Source organism: Athene cunicularia (genome assembly GCF_003259725.1).
Source record: "Athene cunicularia isolate RWA chromosome 4 unlocalized genomic scaffold, athCun1 chr4_part2, whole genome shotgun sequence".
Lineage (NCBI taxonomy): Eukaryota > Metazoa > Chordata > Aves > Strigiformes > Strigidae > Athene > Athene cunicularia.
The window spans coordinates 24,036,311-24,053,891 of record NW_020799099.1 but is presented as its reverse complement, the minus strand read 5'-3'; the positions used below and the strand labels follow the sequence as shown (position 1 = coordinate 24,053,891).

Here is a 17,581-nt window from a genome sequence, read left to right as displayed (position 1 = left end):
CGAGGCCCCGCCCACCGCCGCCTCAAGCCTCGCCGGGTCGCCGAGGGCGTTGCGTTTCCGGAGACCCCAACAAGCCGGTCGGCCCCCGGCTCCCACCTTTCCCCTCTGGGATAAAAAATTGTCGTGGGCATGTGCCACGCCTGCCCGGCCTGCCTCTCCCTACTGCCTGCCCCGCCAGCCCTCGCCCCCGCTCTACTGCATCTCTGCCTTCCCGTTCCTGCCGTATCCCTCCTGAGGGTCTATCGTGTAGCCTCCCGGGTTTGGGGTCATGGCAGCCTTCTGGAAGCTCTGGCCAAAATGCACCGGACGGACAGCTTACTGATGCTTCCACGTTCCTCTCTCCCGAGACTGAGTTTGCGCAGGGCATCCTAAATACACACCTGGGATGTAGCCGGCGTATGGGCTGCCAGGTCCCGGCCACCAGAGCTCCCTGCCCCGGGGAAGCTCCCTCACGTGCCCTTCCCTGTATCCCTTAACCCACAGTCAACAAGTGGGGTGGGGTGGATGGCACAAAACAGGTGCGAGCCTTCCAGGTGTTCCTGGCCAGGAGACAAGGGCAAAAGGAGGCAGCCTCTCTGTACATCATGGGTCAGTTAATTTTCCATTGGTGCTTCCCACAGCTCTGGAGCACGGTCCAGGCACATCCTCAGATTTCCATTCTGTCCCTCAGTGATGGAGGCCAGTGCATATATGGCACCCACCTGGCTGATGCAACTACCCCAACACCTCTGCATCTGGCAACCCCTAAATAGCCTGGCATCTTACCAGCTCTGTTGTGGCTGTGGCCTGGCCCCCACACTCAGTCTTGCCTCCTGTCTCACTCTGTCATGCCAGCATCTTGTTGCAGATGCTGCCATTCCTTCCCCTAGACCTGCTGCATGGCATTGCTGTGTTTGGTGGGGCTGCCACAGAGGTCTATCTTGTCTTCTCCGCCAGATGAGTGGTGATGGAAGTGGGGTCGTGCACAGTTTTTGGGGCTGTGTGGGAGGTGACTTGCTCCTTACTTTGAATTCACTCTCCTGGGTGCTGCCACTAATGCCCATGCTGTCAAGCAGAGGGCCATGTGTCTTACTGCTCTTGCCTCTGAAAAACATGGCACTTGAACGTGGTTTGCAGAGAACAAGGCTTTATAAGAAAGCAAATGTGGTACCAATAAGAACCACTGAGTTGGCCTCACAAACCCACAAAACACCTTAAACGCAGTAGGGAAAAATATTACCAGAGTGGGCAGTGGCTCACCAATGAAATCCAAACAACGGGTTCCATGCTGATTCACTCAATGCCAAATATCTTGATGATTTTGAGAGTCATTTGCTAACTGCGCTCCTAAAAGCTCTGGCTCCTGGATTCAGAAAACTCTATAGCTCTACAACTAAGTGCAGACCCTTCCGGAGGCAGGGCCCAAGGAGGCACTGGAAGAAGAAGAACAAATCAAACAGCCAGGCCTCTCCTTGAGATCACTTTTATTTTCAGTTGTTTTGGCGAGGATGTGTGGGCAAGTGTGGGTGTGGTGTGTGTACGTCTGGGCATGCATGTGTGTGTGTGTGCGTAGAGTCCTGCCCAGTGATGCAGATTATATGAATACCTGCAATTACAGTCCATGAACTGAGCCATGAAGCGCGTGATGAGTGCTACACTGAGGCCCACTTGCTTGCCTCGTCTTGTGCTTACTGCAGTGCAGCATCTCTACCTCCCCACACTGCTGTTGCAAGGATGCCAGCCCAAGATCCCATTCAAAGGGTGCAGGAGGAGCTGAGCTCCAGGATCTGGCTCTGCAGGAGTGAGCCAGTGGGTTTTCATCTCACTTAGTGAGCTCCTAAATACCATTTGCAGTTCCCTTCAACACAACCATGTCTGTTTCCTCACAGTGAGGAGCCCCTGCTGCTCTGCAGACTTTAACTACCTCAGAGGTACAAAGGGGAAGAGAATAGGGTCCCCATGCAAGCTCTGGTGCTACAGCACAGCCAAGCACATATTGGGTTCCTGGGAACGCAGCACCCAAATACACTATTGAGTTTTCACAGCCACTGTGGCATTGCAGCATGGGGGATGCTGTAAGGGAGATGACTCTTGCTTCTGCAGCCCCCACTTTCTTCCATCTGATTTGAGAGACCACAAGGCAGGTTAAATTCAACTCTGGTCTCTAATTCTGTTTGAAGGTGAATCCTCCAAGCTCAGAGCAGACACAAAATGCAGAAAGAACAGCTTTGCCATGAAAGAAGACTAGTCAAACGTATCCTGGCCTTGGGGAAGGTTGGAAACAATCTTATTTCTCTGACCTTACTGCCTTCAGCACAGTTAAAGCAGAGGTGTCCCATCACCCAGGACACTCTGCAGTTGCCAGAGGCCTCTAAGTGCCCCTGCAAGCTCTATGATGAGCTAGATGTGCAGCATCACCATTTGGGCTCCCTCTCACTCTACCTCAACAGATTTGCGTGCTGTTTAGGGATATGCAATTTCTGACATATTACACAGACCCAGCAGAAGGCAAAGCTGCTATCCTGGGAGTTTCACTTGGACGGATGCAGGTTCGAATCCCAGGTTTTGCTTCAGAGCATAACGCAAGGTACTCCAGGACATATTCCATCTGCTGAACGTCCTGCAGCGCAAAGCAGCTTGCCAGCTCTGCTTCCAAACCCATCAGCACCAGTTTCAGTAGGAAATCAACTGGTCAACAAGAAAGGGGTCTGCAAACCAATAGGCAAAACCAGTGCAGTCCTCTTGAGTGAAGTAGGCATCTAGTACCAGGAGATTCTGCTGTTCCAAAGGGGTTAAATTCATTGTCAGCTCCACAGGGAGACAACTGATGCCCCAGTACTTCCTGCCCTCTTTATAACACACTTTCAGAAAAGGCTGCAGGGTGCTCCACAGAGGCCTTAGTCATTTCTAACAGTTCAGTAACTCTCAGAGCAGGGACAAGAACAGGAATATAATAGCTCTGAACTCAGGTATCTCTGCTATTAGGGCACCACCTTAAAGCTCTCTTTCCTTGTAGTTTGACTCATGAAAAATGATAGATCCTTCAAAAATACGGGGCCCTCATCCCTGGGGCTCAGAGATGTTAGGTGGGATCTAAGAGGCAGGAGCTCAGCAAAGGGACATTGTGTGCAGAGGATTCCAGGACGCATCCTTAAGAGACAGTGACAGCAAAATCAAAAGGACTATCAGCCACTTGGCTTGGTTCTCCTGCAAAGATCTCCCACCTGTCAGTTGCAAAGAGGAAACTTTTTGAACTGCATAGAAAATTAAATGGCTTTTGCATATTTAAAAAAATACAGATGAAAACACAGTTACACCAGTTACTAAACAGTGGGCGGATGAGCGATCACCATTTCATATTAAATAGACCCAGATAGACTGATCTCCATATTGCCACACTCCCGGCATTACAGCTTCCGTGCACACAGCAGACGGAGTGCCTGCAAAGGCCAGGTAATGCTATGCTCCCGCTGAGTGGCATGGCCTGGCAGGAGGGCTGTGGTCCCAAGGAGCAGGCTGTAAGACGTCTGCTCTGTCCTCTCACTCCTTCAACGCTCATTGCATGCCAGACCAGATGGGCACACTGGGAAACAGGGCTCCGGCTGGAAAATGATTCCAGTTTGTGGTTTCTTTACAATGTGGTTTCCACGCAACGTCACAGGAACAAATCGCTAGTTTTCTTCCTACGGAGAACGGAAAGAGAGAGGTGAGTAGCAGCAAAGAGAGGAGGAGAAGGCTGCCCAGCATGGAAGGTGACAGTAGGGAACGCTCTAACATAAGTTCTGATATAGCAGGGCCCTTCATGTCTTATAGGCAGCAAGACTCAGGACAAGGGTTTCCCAGCACTACTGCTGACATCATTCGAAGATCTCACCTCCCTTCCACTCCCTCCAGCCACCGTAAGCAATTTCTAGTCCCCAATTTATCCACAGTGATACAGAAACACAATCAATTAATGCTTCTTACTGACATAAGAAAGGTTCAAATGCCCATTGCCAGAGGTGGCAGGCCAACACATGAAATCTGAGACCAAGCTCTCTCCCCAGCTGGAACGATACCCTGAAGAGATGTGAAGCTGACTGAGATGCCAGCTTTTATTTGGCAGCTTTCCCCCTTGAAGTGAGACACAATGGCTTGATTTCTTCCACCTGGTCTCCACAATCTCCCACTAGAGTTGATTCTGCCCTGCATTTCCCAGAGTTAAGTTCCTGCCAACAGGGATATTTGCAGCCCTGCACAGAAGGCTGGTATTTGAAGGACCAGAAGCAAGGGGAACATCACCTATGCAACAGTAGCAGGCCTCAGCAGGATGCATGCCACCATCCTGCACTGGTTGCACCCTGTCCTGGTGGGAACTGCCTGCCAACCAGTATCACTCGTCCCAGGTCTGCCATCACAGCTCAAAGGGTTAAGAGCTATACGTTACAAAAGTATTTTAAGTGTCTCACCTCTTAGACCTCCACCAGTATCTGGTGAAGGGATCCTGGCTCTAGAAATGCCTGCCTCCCGTTTGATTTACACTAAATCAAATATTTGCATGGAGCAGGATATCATGGCCCAGCTCCAGGGCACAAACTGACAGCAACATCTTAGAAGTCCTCAAAACTACCTAAATCAGGAGACTGCGGTGCCTGTGCTCAGCCTGCCCTTTCCCACATGTGGCCCAGGAAGAATGGCTGCTCATGAAGCACAGCTGCCAGTGTCAGCCCAAGGGGATCAGGGCCAGTTTGCACAACACAGTCACACACTGCTTCACTAGAACTCTGCACAATGATGCCTGTGTGGCTTTGCTAGGAGGAGGACCCAGATCTGGATTTCTACTGCTCTAGTGGCCACAATGCATGGAAAGTACTGCAACAGCAACTCCAGAACATCCAGACATGGCAGACCATGAGCTGTTGGGGGCTCACACAGAAGAAATGGCAGGGGCCAGGGGCACAGTGACTGCTTTTCTTCTGTCCCTGCATGATTACAACACATCGTTACTGCTTTGTGGCACAGTGTATGTGAACACACAAGGTAGGAAGCACTTCCAAGCCTGCTTCTCCTCCCTCTCTGACAGCCACCGCCCAAGCCTGCTGTGTGGGACACAGCCAACTGTTTTGCAGTGGATCGATTTTAAAGGCTCCACAGCATCAACCCCCTCCCCAACAAAGCCTTGGCCAGTTGCCACAAAACTCACTTGTCCAGGAACAAATCCAGGGAATCCCGCTACAGCTCATTTCAAGAGACTTTCCTCCAAGCAGGTCTGAATTAAATGGTACCAAGAACATTTTTACATTCATCATGAGATCCAAATGGGTTTTCAACACACGATCAATGGGTCCACAGAATCCTATCCCCAGTGCCTTCCCTCTGGCCAGTGGCCCTGCCATCTGCAGCAATCGTTTTGTTTCATGCCTCATTGTCGTCCCCGAACTCCAGGTGACTGCATCCACTCCAGCCACGAGGCTCCCACCTGGGAGCTGCCCCTGCCTCATAGCATTTCAGAGTCCAAAGTCCCATCGATCCCCGTCAGCATGCAACTCCACAACTGGAGAGATGGGAGCACTGCAGAGCATCAGCCATGTTCTGCCCGGTGGAAAACCTTTGGCACCAGCACTGACGATTTATCTGGAAGAGGAAAGGATAATAGTGCTTGTGATGAATAACTTAAGACACACAATTTTCTCTAGGGTTCTAAATAGGGAGGGCAAGGCCTTTAAAAGTAACACAGGCCTTTTTGAGAACAGTTTCCTGCCAGCAGAACAACTGTGAAACTGAGACACAGACATCATGGAAGGCAGGCTGGAGGACAGGAGGACAAGTGCACAGGCATAGCCTGACAGCATAATACAATAAAAATTGCAACCTCAGGATAGAAATGTGCTGTGCCAAGTACATACACAGGAGGACCAACTGAATAGACAGTGGTGACTGGTGGCTCAATATCAGGGCAGCTACCTTGTTTCCTGACCCAGGTGGGCACTTCAACTTCACCTTCATACACAGCTCAACAGCCACCCATCACCAAAGCTATTCTCCAGCAGGATGAGAGTATTTTGGGGTGGGGGGTTACTGAATAGAGAAAACAGCATCCAAAGCTACTTTCAGATACTGAAGTGAAAGTAATAGTCATTGACATGCAGCACAGCAGCAGCCACAAGCAAAACACTCAGCTTGCTCATCTAAGCTCTCTGACAAATTCCCTTGTGCCATTCCAAGGAGAGCAGACCACGGCTGCATTTCTGTTCTGCAAGAAAACCTATGCATCAAAAAAGCCAAGGCACTAGCTGTTTTTTTGAGTGTTGTTCCACGTTTGTTCCCACCACAACACAGCTCCATTTTCCAAGCACATCCCCACTCTGGATTAAAGGACATACAGGCTATTGATAGGAGGGCAGGGCTTCTGTCTAGAGAGACCTCACCAAGTTGGGAGACTGGACCAACAATAGTGCTGTGAAATTCAACAGGACAAGTGCATAGCCCTACACCTAGAACAGGACAACTCCATGCACCAGCACAGCCTGGGGTCCAGCTGGCTTGGGATGTGGTGGAGAACATGTTGAACACAAGCCAGCAGTGCATCTTCATGGCAGTGAAAGCCAAGCTGTAATAGGGAGACTCAGATGGGACAGAAGGAAAAAAAGTTCTGCCCCAGGAGAACAGTGTAACTCTAGAGTCCAGAGAGTTGGTGTCACCTTCATCTTTGGCAGTCATCAACCCTCACCTATACAAGGTCCCAAGCAATCTGACCTGGCTGTGAGGGTGGCCCTGCTTGGAGCAGGGTCTGGACAGAGACCTCCTGAGGTCCCATCCTGCTTAAACCTGCCAATGATTGTATTATCTCCTGATCTGTTCTGTCCACTATGCATGTCTTGCAGCTGCCACCACACAGCTCAGGGAACACCTCAACCCATTTTACCGTACCTCTTATCCTTTGAGCAGGCTGCCTACATCCACAAATAATTACAACAGTCCCCAGGCTGTGGGACTGCTGCCTTTCAGAAAAAAAAAAAAAAAATAGGTAGGGTATGTTTTACATATGCTTTCTGTGTCTATTGACAGGGGAAAGGGGGTCTGCTTTCAGGTCTCACTTGGAACAAGGGCTGATCACAGTAGGAGTGGGGGGGTAAACCAAGGCAACATTAACTCGCTCGCTGCCGTTCTTGGGACAGATGATCTCCGTCAGTCCCTCTGGTCTTGGCTGACTCAGCAGTTCTCCTGTGAATAAGGGAAAACAATGAAAACATTTAAGCATCAGCAAGGCAGTTTTTGCTTTTAGCATACTCTTCCCCTTCTTCCCTCACCAAGTAAACATCCAGGACTGATGTAAGTGAGCACTGTAAGAGGGCTTACTGGTCCTGCAAACCAAGAAGATCTCATCTGTGTAACCATGGTGAATGTCCTGGTGATTGCAGCTTGGAGACATGCTGCTCCACACAAACGTAACATCTGCCATCTTTCCTGTCTCTACTTTGAATCACTGCACATAGACCTGAGAGCTCCTTAGGGATTCATAGCATCTAGATAGAGCCTAATGAGATGGAGGTTTTAGAAGTAGGTGTTTTAATTAGGCTTTGGGGGCAGATGGGATCCAGAAGTTTACCTTCAGTCTCCATGAAAGGGAAGAAACTGACCTGTAGTGTCAGCAGGAAATTGGTAGACAGAGAGAAAGCTACTGATACAAGCCTTATTATTCACATCTGCGTACTACGACCACCCATACCCAAAAAGCTTTCAGTTCAACCAGAACTACAAGGACCCTGCTAAGACCACCCTCTTTGGTATGAACCAGAAAGAAGGTGGTTTTGAAAGCACTGCTACAAACATGATTTTTGCATCGCTTCAGTATTTCTCCTCAACCTCAAATCACCCACGGACAAATGGCTTGACCTTTTCTGACCTGTTACCTCCTGTTCTGTCCCTGAGCAACCCTGCTCATTGCAGCTGTGCAGCCATTGCTCCAGTACTGCAATTTCTGAGCTGGAGATAACTAGGAGCTGGAGAGACCCTGCTGTTCTGCAATGGCTGGCCAGCTGCAGGGTGCCTCTCTTAGCTGCCAGAATAGTATTTAGAAGCATGTAAAAATACTCAAGAGGATTCCTTAATGCCCCTCTCCCTGGGCACGCTTACCACAGCTGTGGTGGGACTGCTGCTGTGTCCTGCCATGGCTCTGGGCCACACTATACTCTGCTGAGTGTGCAGATCCCAGCTCCCAGATACTGGCTCTTCCCTAATGAAGGCAATACCAGCTCCATATTGAGTCAGTAACAGCGGGGGGCTCTCACACCACATGGTGTCCCTCTGCTAAATGAGTTGTGTCAGCTCCGCTGTTCAAGCGCCAAGTTGGCAGCTCCCCACTGCTGGCACCCTTGCATCATGTGGTCCAGGGCAAGACACAGATCAACACAGCAAGGGGGGAAAGTCAGGTGCCGAGATGTGCCCCATTCCAAGGAACACGTCCTCAACAGCTTGCTCAGAGCGACTCAAGTTTCCTCCTGGCTCCACTCCACACACGACTAGCCCCAGCCGGGCAGATTCCCCAGCCACTGACATGCCATCTCCTCAGCATAGTCCAGCCACAGCTTAGTCCACTAGCAACAGAAGACCCACCAGTCTGGCAAAGACAATATGGGATGGCAGCATCCATGCCCAGAAAGGACTCAATTCTTCTGCTGAGTGTGCCCACACCAACACCCAACAGCCCTACCTAAAGCAGAGGCACCAGGCCACAGCTGGCTTGTGCCAGCTAGATCAGTGACTTCCTTTACAAAGGCAAGCCAGCTGTAAGCAGGCTGCAGTCACAGGTCCACACAAAACTCTGTACCCATCAATCAAGCAGACACTGTGAGCAGTCCCCACTTTCACTAAAACCCTCAAGACATAGCCCTTGGACTCCCCTATTTTGAAATGCATTTGCAATAAATTATTCTGCTGTTAAACAAAGGACATCAGAAAAATGTCTCCCTGTGTCTAGCTGCGATTGCCAGGCACCCCAGAAAAAAAACAGAAAAGAAATTACACTTCGAAGAAGTACTGCCCAGCCTGTGCAGCAATGGCACAACAGTCAGCCCCACCGTGCCTGAAGTGCCCCAAATGCCGCTTCCCTCCTCTCCTCTGAACGCTGTTTCTCTTCCCACTTTCATGGAAAAGCAGATCTAAAACTCCTTGTTTTTTTCAAAGCTAGAACACAGCATTTGGTATCATGACAGAAGAGGGGAGAGCTTGCCAGGGAACATGCACACACACAGTTCCTCTTGAGGGATGTTCCACCTCTGGGGCCAGTAATTTCAGTTTGCCCCCATGGTCCACAATATGAATTCACATTTTGCTTGAATATCTGCCCTCATCTCACACCCACACTCAAACCTGAAGTGGCATAGCAGCTTTTAAGCCACACAGTCTCCCAAAACAGAAGAATCGTGATGGTATTTGCAATTCAAAGTTAAATCTGCAAGGCAGCGTCCTCAATTACGTGAGCTGTCACACACTGAAAGCAGCATTGCATCCCATCAAGCACGTACACCACAGGGCTCCGCTCTGTGTCCCAGTGATTCCCAAGTTGACTTCCAAATTGCAGAATTGCTAACAGTACTGAAAACACCAGCTCTGAAAGATGAGTCATAAAATCAGTGCACCATTATGTGCTTTAAAGACAGGGCTAATATCCATTAGATCTTAAACCAGAGGAGTGCAATAAGACTGGTCTGTCTGCTTGGAGCCTTCATTCCCATTTCCACCTCCCCACTTCAAGAATCCTTAGAGATTTCTCAAGCAGAGGAGATTGCTCCAGGGTAAAATAGATGCTTGATTAGCAGGCAAACAAACCCATTCCCACAGCTTCCTCAGTCAACCCTTGTTTTCTTTATGACTTCACCTTTCCCTCTAGGTTGCCTCTGGGATAAAGCTCACCTCACTCTGTCCCCAGCCCCATCCACACCCTCTCCAGCCCCACTCCCATTTCCTGCTGACATACACACTGCTCCCCAAAATAAAGACTTTTCTCACAGATACATCATGCACCAAGTGGGCAGAAGGCCACCTGTGCATCCTTCCTATTCCTGCCCTCCCAATTAAAGGATGTCCCACTGCCTTCCCACCACAGCGTTTCCATCCCCTTGTCTTCACAGATTGCTCACCTTTGCTACACAAATTCACCACGGTACTAAACTAGGCATAACTATTTAAATCACGCTTCACATCACTGCTAAAAAAAGCAGTGCAAAACCCACTGCTACATGCAATCTTCAGAGCTGTAACAAATCAGCATTTAGACACTTCTTGGATGCAACCTTTCAGGCCCAGTCTCTTGGAGGTTTCAGAAACCTCATGTTTCTATTCAGATATTACTCAAACTGTGGGGGATTAGAAATAAAAGTCTTCAGGGCTGCGGCAAAATGCGGAAGAGGAGATCAAATTAAGTATTGCACTAATACAAAAGACAAAGCAAAGTGCCTGGCATGCGGTGCTGTTTGCTTGGTTTAACTGTTAAGTTTAAATGGGTCTGGAGCAACCCATGTCTGCAGCACTTGCTCTGTCCCTATGTACAGATTAACCAAGTCTGTATTTTGATTGCACATTCCTTCATGAGCATGTCACAAATTTTACTGGAAAACTCAGTTCTGCCTGCCCCCTCTGAAAGGTTGCCCTGCAATAGCACATGCACAAACCACAAAGCTTATTCTAATCTCAACGTGGCCTTGGTTTTAATGTTAACTACAGCGGAAGCCGCTAAGGTCTTAACCAAAACTCCAGCTACTTTGTCTTAAGGCTAAAGACTAACACAGTTGAGTTTCTGAAGAAAAATCCCATCTCCCAGGAGACAGATCTGTATCACTAAGATTATTCAGCTGATTTAGGAGCACAAGCCCTATTTGCAAAGGCACTTTAATGCTGGGTACTTGGTGACCAAGGCCTGATTGTTAGATGATCCAAGTACCAGTTCAGGTGATAGCAGAGAGGCACCCACCAAGTATGGTTAAAAGCATCTGCAGACAGCAGATATTTTAGAACATGCTCCTTTGCTGCCTCTCCATTTACAGTGGCACAGATGGTGCAGAAGAGTCACATCTGTCCCATGGCCACCCTGCTGGCATTTCTCTACAGAAACAGGTCTCCACAACTGGGTAAAATGTGCTGTACACAAAGCCAATGCTGAGACACAAACCTAGACCCTGTCATGAAACTACCATGGTTGGTTTTGGCTGTAGCACAAGCTGGTTTGTAAACTCCCCTAGGCAGATGGGCTGAGTCATGCTGTCCTCACCATTTAAAAGAAACCTGCTACCTGTGAGCAGCCACAGGCAAAGGTAGGAACAAACCTTCAGCCATGCCCAAAGCTCTACCAGAAGGGCCTGTTTCATCTCAGCATTAAACCAGCTCACCCAAAGCAGGTATTTCTACGTCAGCAAGATGTTCTTTGCTGCCACTCTTTTAACCCAGAACAGACACAGACATGGCCAACTTTGAGCTGCTTGTGCTGGACTCCCAGGCCAGGCCAACGCCTGCAGCCCACAAGGATAACTGAATGTGCCAGACAGAGCTCAACCGTGTATCGCCACTCAGTGCATGAGAAAGACATTTCTACTGCCCTATATGCCCAGGAACACAGAAAAGCATCCATGTACAATTTTTGCTTGAGTTCAGAGTTAGGCCCCATTATTCCTTCTGTCCTTAATTTACTGTGATTTGGGGAGGGATGCCTCCCTTGGAGCCTATGCCAGCTATCAGACCCATGCATGCTGCAAAGCACACTTCACTGGCCTTTAGGAAATACCCGTGAAATGCCAGATATCCATGACAAATCAGAGAGTTAGGAGGAAGGCTGACAGCAAGAAAAGTGAGTACTTGCAGGAGTGTTCGGTTACTCCATACTGGCAGCCAGACAAGGCCCGCTGTAAGCCTACTTGGCTGCCTAACAGAGAGAAGGATTTTGCACACAAGGAGGAAAATCCCAGCCAGACCGTTTGCCCTCACATAGTTCCCACTGCCACAGCCGTGCTAAGTGGCACAAGGTTCCCTGTTCACGTGTCAACAATCTGCAGCAAGGGCGCAGGGGTGAGAGACTCTGCTCCAGCCTGCCATGTCATATTCTTTTTCTCAGAGCTCCTAGGAGAACACATTTCCACAGTATCAGCCTGATGGTGTTTCTCATTTTCATTCTGTAATTCCTGCTGAAAGAATCTGGGCTCTATTGGGACAAACAGCTAGCAGTGGATGAGCAGGACCCTTGCCCTGGCTCTGTGGTGCTGCTTCTCTCTCTTCAGTCTGCTTGGAACCTTGACGATACATCATCCATGCTTTGTGACAGGGGCATGAGACAGTCAAAATCAAGCTGTTCCTACCTCTTGCCCTGCCTCAGCACTGTCCCACTCACTTCACCCCATGCCCCAGAGCTGTTCCAACCACATACTCACTGTTTTTTCAAGCCCCACTGCTCATTTGCGCTCCTACCCAAATCCTTTCTCACGCTTCCTCCTTGTTGAAGGCCTTCAGACACCAACCACAGCAAGTGGGGTTGGCAGGAGACAACTTTACATCTCGGCTTCAACTGCTTCTCTGTCAAGCCTCTTTGACTAATCCTTGCTCGTGACATCTCTCAGCATAGCACCCAGCAGTCATGCCTTCAGACAAGTACAGACTTCAACCAATGCTGTCTGCATATCAAAAGCATGTGTCCTATGCTCAGTTTCCAATAGCAGTCAGAACACAAAAGAGTCTCTCACAGGAGAGCCCCAGGTCCCAGGACACCCCTCTGCTTCGCATGCAGTCCTATCCCTTTTCATCCATGAAACTGCGAAGACATTGGGGTTGGAAAAGCTACAGCTTCTCTGCCTGGCTCTGAGTCAGTTTGAGGTTCAACAGCTGGAGCACTTGCACAATTAGATCAAACCTGTCATAGAGGCAGGATGAGTTGAATTGCCATGTGCACAGATTTCCCTCTCTGCTGTAAGCACAGGCAATGCCCTCACACACTGGGACTTTGCAGACAGCTCTACAGTAGACAAGAAATCTGTCAGGAGTCTTGGTAGAAGGAGGGGGAAGGAGATGGTGTCTCACACCACGCCTGCTTCTACTCCACACCATTTAAATCTTGTCTTCACCACTCTCTGCTTGGATGAAACAAATGAGTTGCTTCTTGAAAATGTTGCTACGCACAATACACAAGCTTATTCTCAAGCACTGCACACAGAAAATCCTGCTCTGTATTGGTATGAATTTTTAATATGCTCCTTGCAGCACTGTCTGCATGTCACGCACAAAAATATTCACCAGAAAGTTAGAACTCTGCACTTTCCTTGATTTATTTCTGGAGTCCTGAGCATCCTTATCTACCTGGCCTGCTTGGAGCAGAGGGTTGGATAGAGCTCCAAGTTAGGACTTCATTTTCTTCTCACTGGAGGCTATTCTCCTGGCTGCAAACACAACAAAAATAAAAGAAGCTGTAAGCAGAAACATCACAAAGGAGAGCAGAGCAGGGTGAAATCCGTATTATGAACAGAAAGTTTCATGTGCCTCATATTGCAGTCCTGGTTAAAGGAGCTTAAAACTAGCAAATAAACCCAACAAAAATCCCAGCCTGGAAAGGTGCCGCAGTGCAAAAAATCAACTGAGAAAACTCTGTTGGTAAGCACTGATCACAGAAGCAGGCTGGTGAGCAGAACCACCCATCAGATACAGCACATGCTCAGGAATAAATCAGCCTGAGATTAAATACAGTTAAAAAGAAAAGGAAGGCTTGGAAAAAAAAAATATCAGAGCTTGCTCCAGAAATGGGGAGTGAGAAAGGTGGCCAGTTGCAAGGCAGAAGACCAACCTGCAGAGATAAGTATGCGAGGCCAGAAGCTGAGAGCACAGAGAAAAGGATGTGGAAAGCAAGGAAGATGGTTAGAGCTTTCCAAAATATGCAAAAGGAACTGATGGCAATTTGCCATTTCTCCTCTGAAGGGTTCAAGGCCTAACAAGTCAGCAGCTGATACCTTCCTCAAACACAGAGTAGTCTCCTGCGGGTGCTCAGCTTCACTCCAGAGCATCACAACTGCCAGCAGGGCAAGCTCAGCCGTGGGGCTGCTGGCTGACCCAGGCACTACAGAGCTTTCCAGCTCTTGCATTCATAGCACCAACTGCCTCTCAAGTCAACACCTCATCTGTAGGCCTCACAGCTCTGGCTGTGGGCATGTATATTGCTCACCTTGAATATTTCCCCCAGCTGGCTACACAGGAAAATGTTTTCCCAAGGCTCTTAATTTATGCCAGATGACAGAAACACAAAGCAACCTCCTCAGTGGATCTCTGGAAACAGGCAGGAAAGCTTTGCAGGTTGGAGTTGACAGGTCTAGGTCAAGCTTCAGAACCTAGAGCGAGGAACCCCAGACCTGCTGCGGAAGCTGCATGCTGCTCAGCTGACACCCAAGCAACTTTCCCACTGCAGCTGAGATCACCCTGCACTTTTATCTCCTACCCAAGGAACTATCAGGTTAATCATGCTGGCGAGAAGCCAGGGGCCATGCCAAAGGGTAAGGTGCTCTGCAAGGCTTGCCCAGGAGACACAGGGAGCCAGATGTTGTACCTGGCAATCTCTACCTCTAATTTTAGCCACTAAGGGAAGAGGAGAGGTCACACAAACACCAGCTAGAGACTGGAAGGCTTAAGGAGGTCAAACACCCTCCTCCTTTCCCCAGTCATGTCAGGGTCAGCTAGCTCTTAACCCCTCCCTGTCGCAGCAGAAGACAACGCTGACACACCTCAGTGGTGGCAAAAGCTCTGGGGAAGTCTTTGGCATGGGATCAAGCATACCACTGGGTGGAGAACTGGAGTGGAAAGCTTTCTGGATGCTCGACTCAGCAGCTACAGGCAGGTAATTATTCACGATGCCAATTTACATCCATCCACTGATTTCCCCAACATGAGTTACTTGAGATCATCCCTTACCAGTGTGGCAGTACAAAGTTTCCGAGTATGAAACTTGGGAAACTCTATGTTTGTCCCAAAACATTAATTATTCTTTTCTCAGGCATATAAAATTTAATTATAGTTAGAACTGGAATTCAATTCAAAACAAAACAAAAAAATCTACACGTTCCCCAGACCACGTAATTTGGTGCTTCCTATCTCCATACTCACAAATGAGAGGGGAGAAAGCAATAGGAAATAATCAAAACATTATTTTAACTCCAGTCATGAAGGTTTGAGCCATTCTTTCTCCTTCTGACAGTTTGAAATAAGCAGTTCAGAGAAATAAAGGATAGTTCACATCTACCTAATTCCTAAGCCAGTGCAGTAACTGATCTACCATCAGTGTAGCTACACAACACATACAACATCTTGCTCCTCTTTCCGCAACTCATGAAACACTGAGCACAGAGAGCATTTATGCCAGGTAACAGACACCTCTGCAAGAGACTTGCCATGAGGAGAGAAGGGTGTGACTTTTGACACCACCATCCCCTAGAAAAAGATGAGGCAGGGAGTGAACATGATGCCATTTCTCCACTCTGTCCTATCAAACTCGATCTACTTCAAGTAGTATTTCAGCATGAGTAGCTTCCCTTGTCCAGCTTTGTCTCTACTCGTTCTGCTGGGTGCTCCATACCCCTTCTCCCTGTACAATGGGGAAGGTGGAAGCAAGCCACCTCTGCCCATGAGTGACCAGAGCAGGCACTGGAGAAAGTAAATGACCAAAGAGGGCAAGTGAACACCACAGCATAAAGGCTCAGGAAAATGAGAGGGAGCACTAAAGAAAAGCTGAAATTGAAAACAAAGCATCCTCCAAATTACTGAACATTTTCCTGCCCTTCTAATATCTAAAAAGCTCCTTGAATTGGCAAGCTGCAACACAGCACTTTCAGATGACTGCAATACAAAGCCATGAAAAATTGATTTGCATCATTAACATTTTAGGACCTTATTAGCTGGAACAAAATTGGCTGTCAAGGCATTTTAAGGGAGAGTCACAGTGTAATGAGCTCAATGTGAATTATCCTCATCCTAGAATAGAAACAGGCCCATCATTGGGTAACCAAGCCCAGAATCTACCTTTTGGTTATTTTTAATTCCTCCCTTTCAGGCATATCTGCCATGAGCACTTTCCTATTCTGTCAAGGCAAGACACCAGCTGGAGAGAAAGCTGCAGCCAGCTCCGACCTCTCTGCCCTCACCCAGTAACAGCAAGGCATGACTGCACACAGAGCATTCACCTGAACACTAGACACCACCAGCTACAGCTGTGCCAAACAGCAACGATTCCCACCAGCAGTGAGCCCACCTTGCCAAACAATAATTCCAAAGCTATTACACTCCCAACACAGAGGAGATGCTGAGCCTTGTTTCATCCAGATCATGATGCATGCTGCAGGTACCACTATAGGAAAAAAAAAATATTTCAAAAGAGTTCTCAAAGACATTTACTATAAACAAAGTTAACAGCCAGAGTTCACGGAAGTCTGCAGAGAGCTACCAGGACTGGTCAGCATCCTGCTAGCTCTGGCTCTCTGTGTTTGGGTCACAACAAGTTAGCAAGTAGCTGGCCATGTGAAAAGTCAAACCCTGGAGGTGGGCTTACAAGGCTCAGTCCCATGGACTTCCAGCCTTATGCAACTGATGAGGCAGGGCCAAGTCTCAGCCTGCCTCTGCTAAATTTAGAGAATTAGGCAAGCCTGCAAGACATTTTTCTTCACAATAGTTTGGCCACAGTATTGTACCCAGAACTGGCTCATTGTTTTTCTGCCTGCTCTAACCTAAGAACTAGGAAGCCTCAATGCAGGTACTGCAAGATACATGTGAAAATAAACAGAGGCAATCCAGCACCCAACACAGGCTGCAGAACTCCCTGCTGCAATAGGCTGAAGATCAAAGGAGCTCACAAAGGTTCACAGAGACTGAACCAGTAACTGGTAAAGTGTCTTTAAGCATTACTAAAGAGACAAATCCCTGTGCTGAAGATAGACAAAGGCTAGGAGAGCACTTGGGACAAGTTTTTTTCCCAGTTGTTTTGATCCTTCCCCACAAGATGTCCATGTATACCATGGCTAAAGGTAGGATCCTGGCTATGCAGCCCCTCTTCTGGAAGTTTAGCAAAGTCCAGGTGGGGAATGAAAGACTGCCACAACAACCCTTTTTTTTTAAAAAAAAAAAAAAACACAACCCAAAAAAGCTTACCTGCCCTTTGACAGCCAAGAAAAAGAAGAACAAACCAAAACACACATACAAGACATGTGTCTACATGTGCTGCCCAACAGTTTTCCCTGAGATTAAATAAACTCTTTCCTGGGTAAAAGCAACTTGGCTCCATGAGTTTCTGTTGCCTTAGGGCCATTCCAAGGCTTCAGTGTGTTCCACAAACTGAAGGGAGCTGTATTTTCAAACCTGTGTGGTAAGTATTCTCTTCCAGATCAGTTAAGGTGAGATGCATGTGCAATACCTGTCTGTAAAGCTATTTTGGTCACTCTAAAACCCTCACTGTTCAGCAAGACAATCACATAGCCCACTTAAGCAAAGGAAAAAATATTTTTTTTCTCCATCAATGAGTGGTCTAAGGAGCAAAGACTAAACACTGTATAAGTCCCACTCAGGCTCAAATGTTAAATGAAGTAAGTGTTTTACCTGCTAATTCAAACAACTT

General features: G+C 48.2%; 1 protein-coding gene across 1 annotated transcript in view; it reads right to left on the bottom strand.

The window, feature by feature from the left end:
* Positions 1 to 1,432: 1,432 nt before the first annotated feature.
* MFHAS1 (malignant fibrous histiocytoma amplified sequence 1) overlaps positions 1,433 to 17,581 on the bottom strand; it is a gene marked incomplete at its 5' end in the record, with an annotated part of 34,483 nt that continues 18,334 nt past the window's right edge. Inside the window, 3 exons of the mRNA XM_026847948.1 lie at positions 1,433 to 3,662; positions 5,162 to 5,592; positions 7,056 to 7,182. Coding sequence (XP_026703749.1) covers positions 5,589 to 5,592; positions 7,056 to 7,182 — 131 coding nt within the window. The remainder of the gene's footprint in view (positions 3,663 to 5,161; positions 5,593 to 7,055; positions 7,183 to 17,581) is intronic.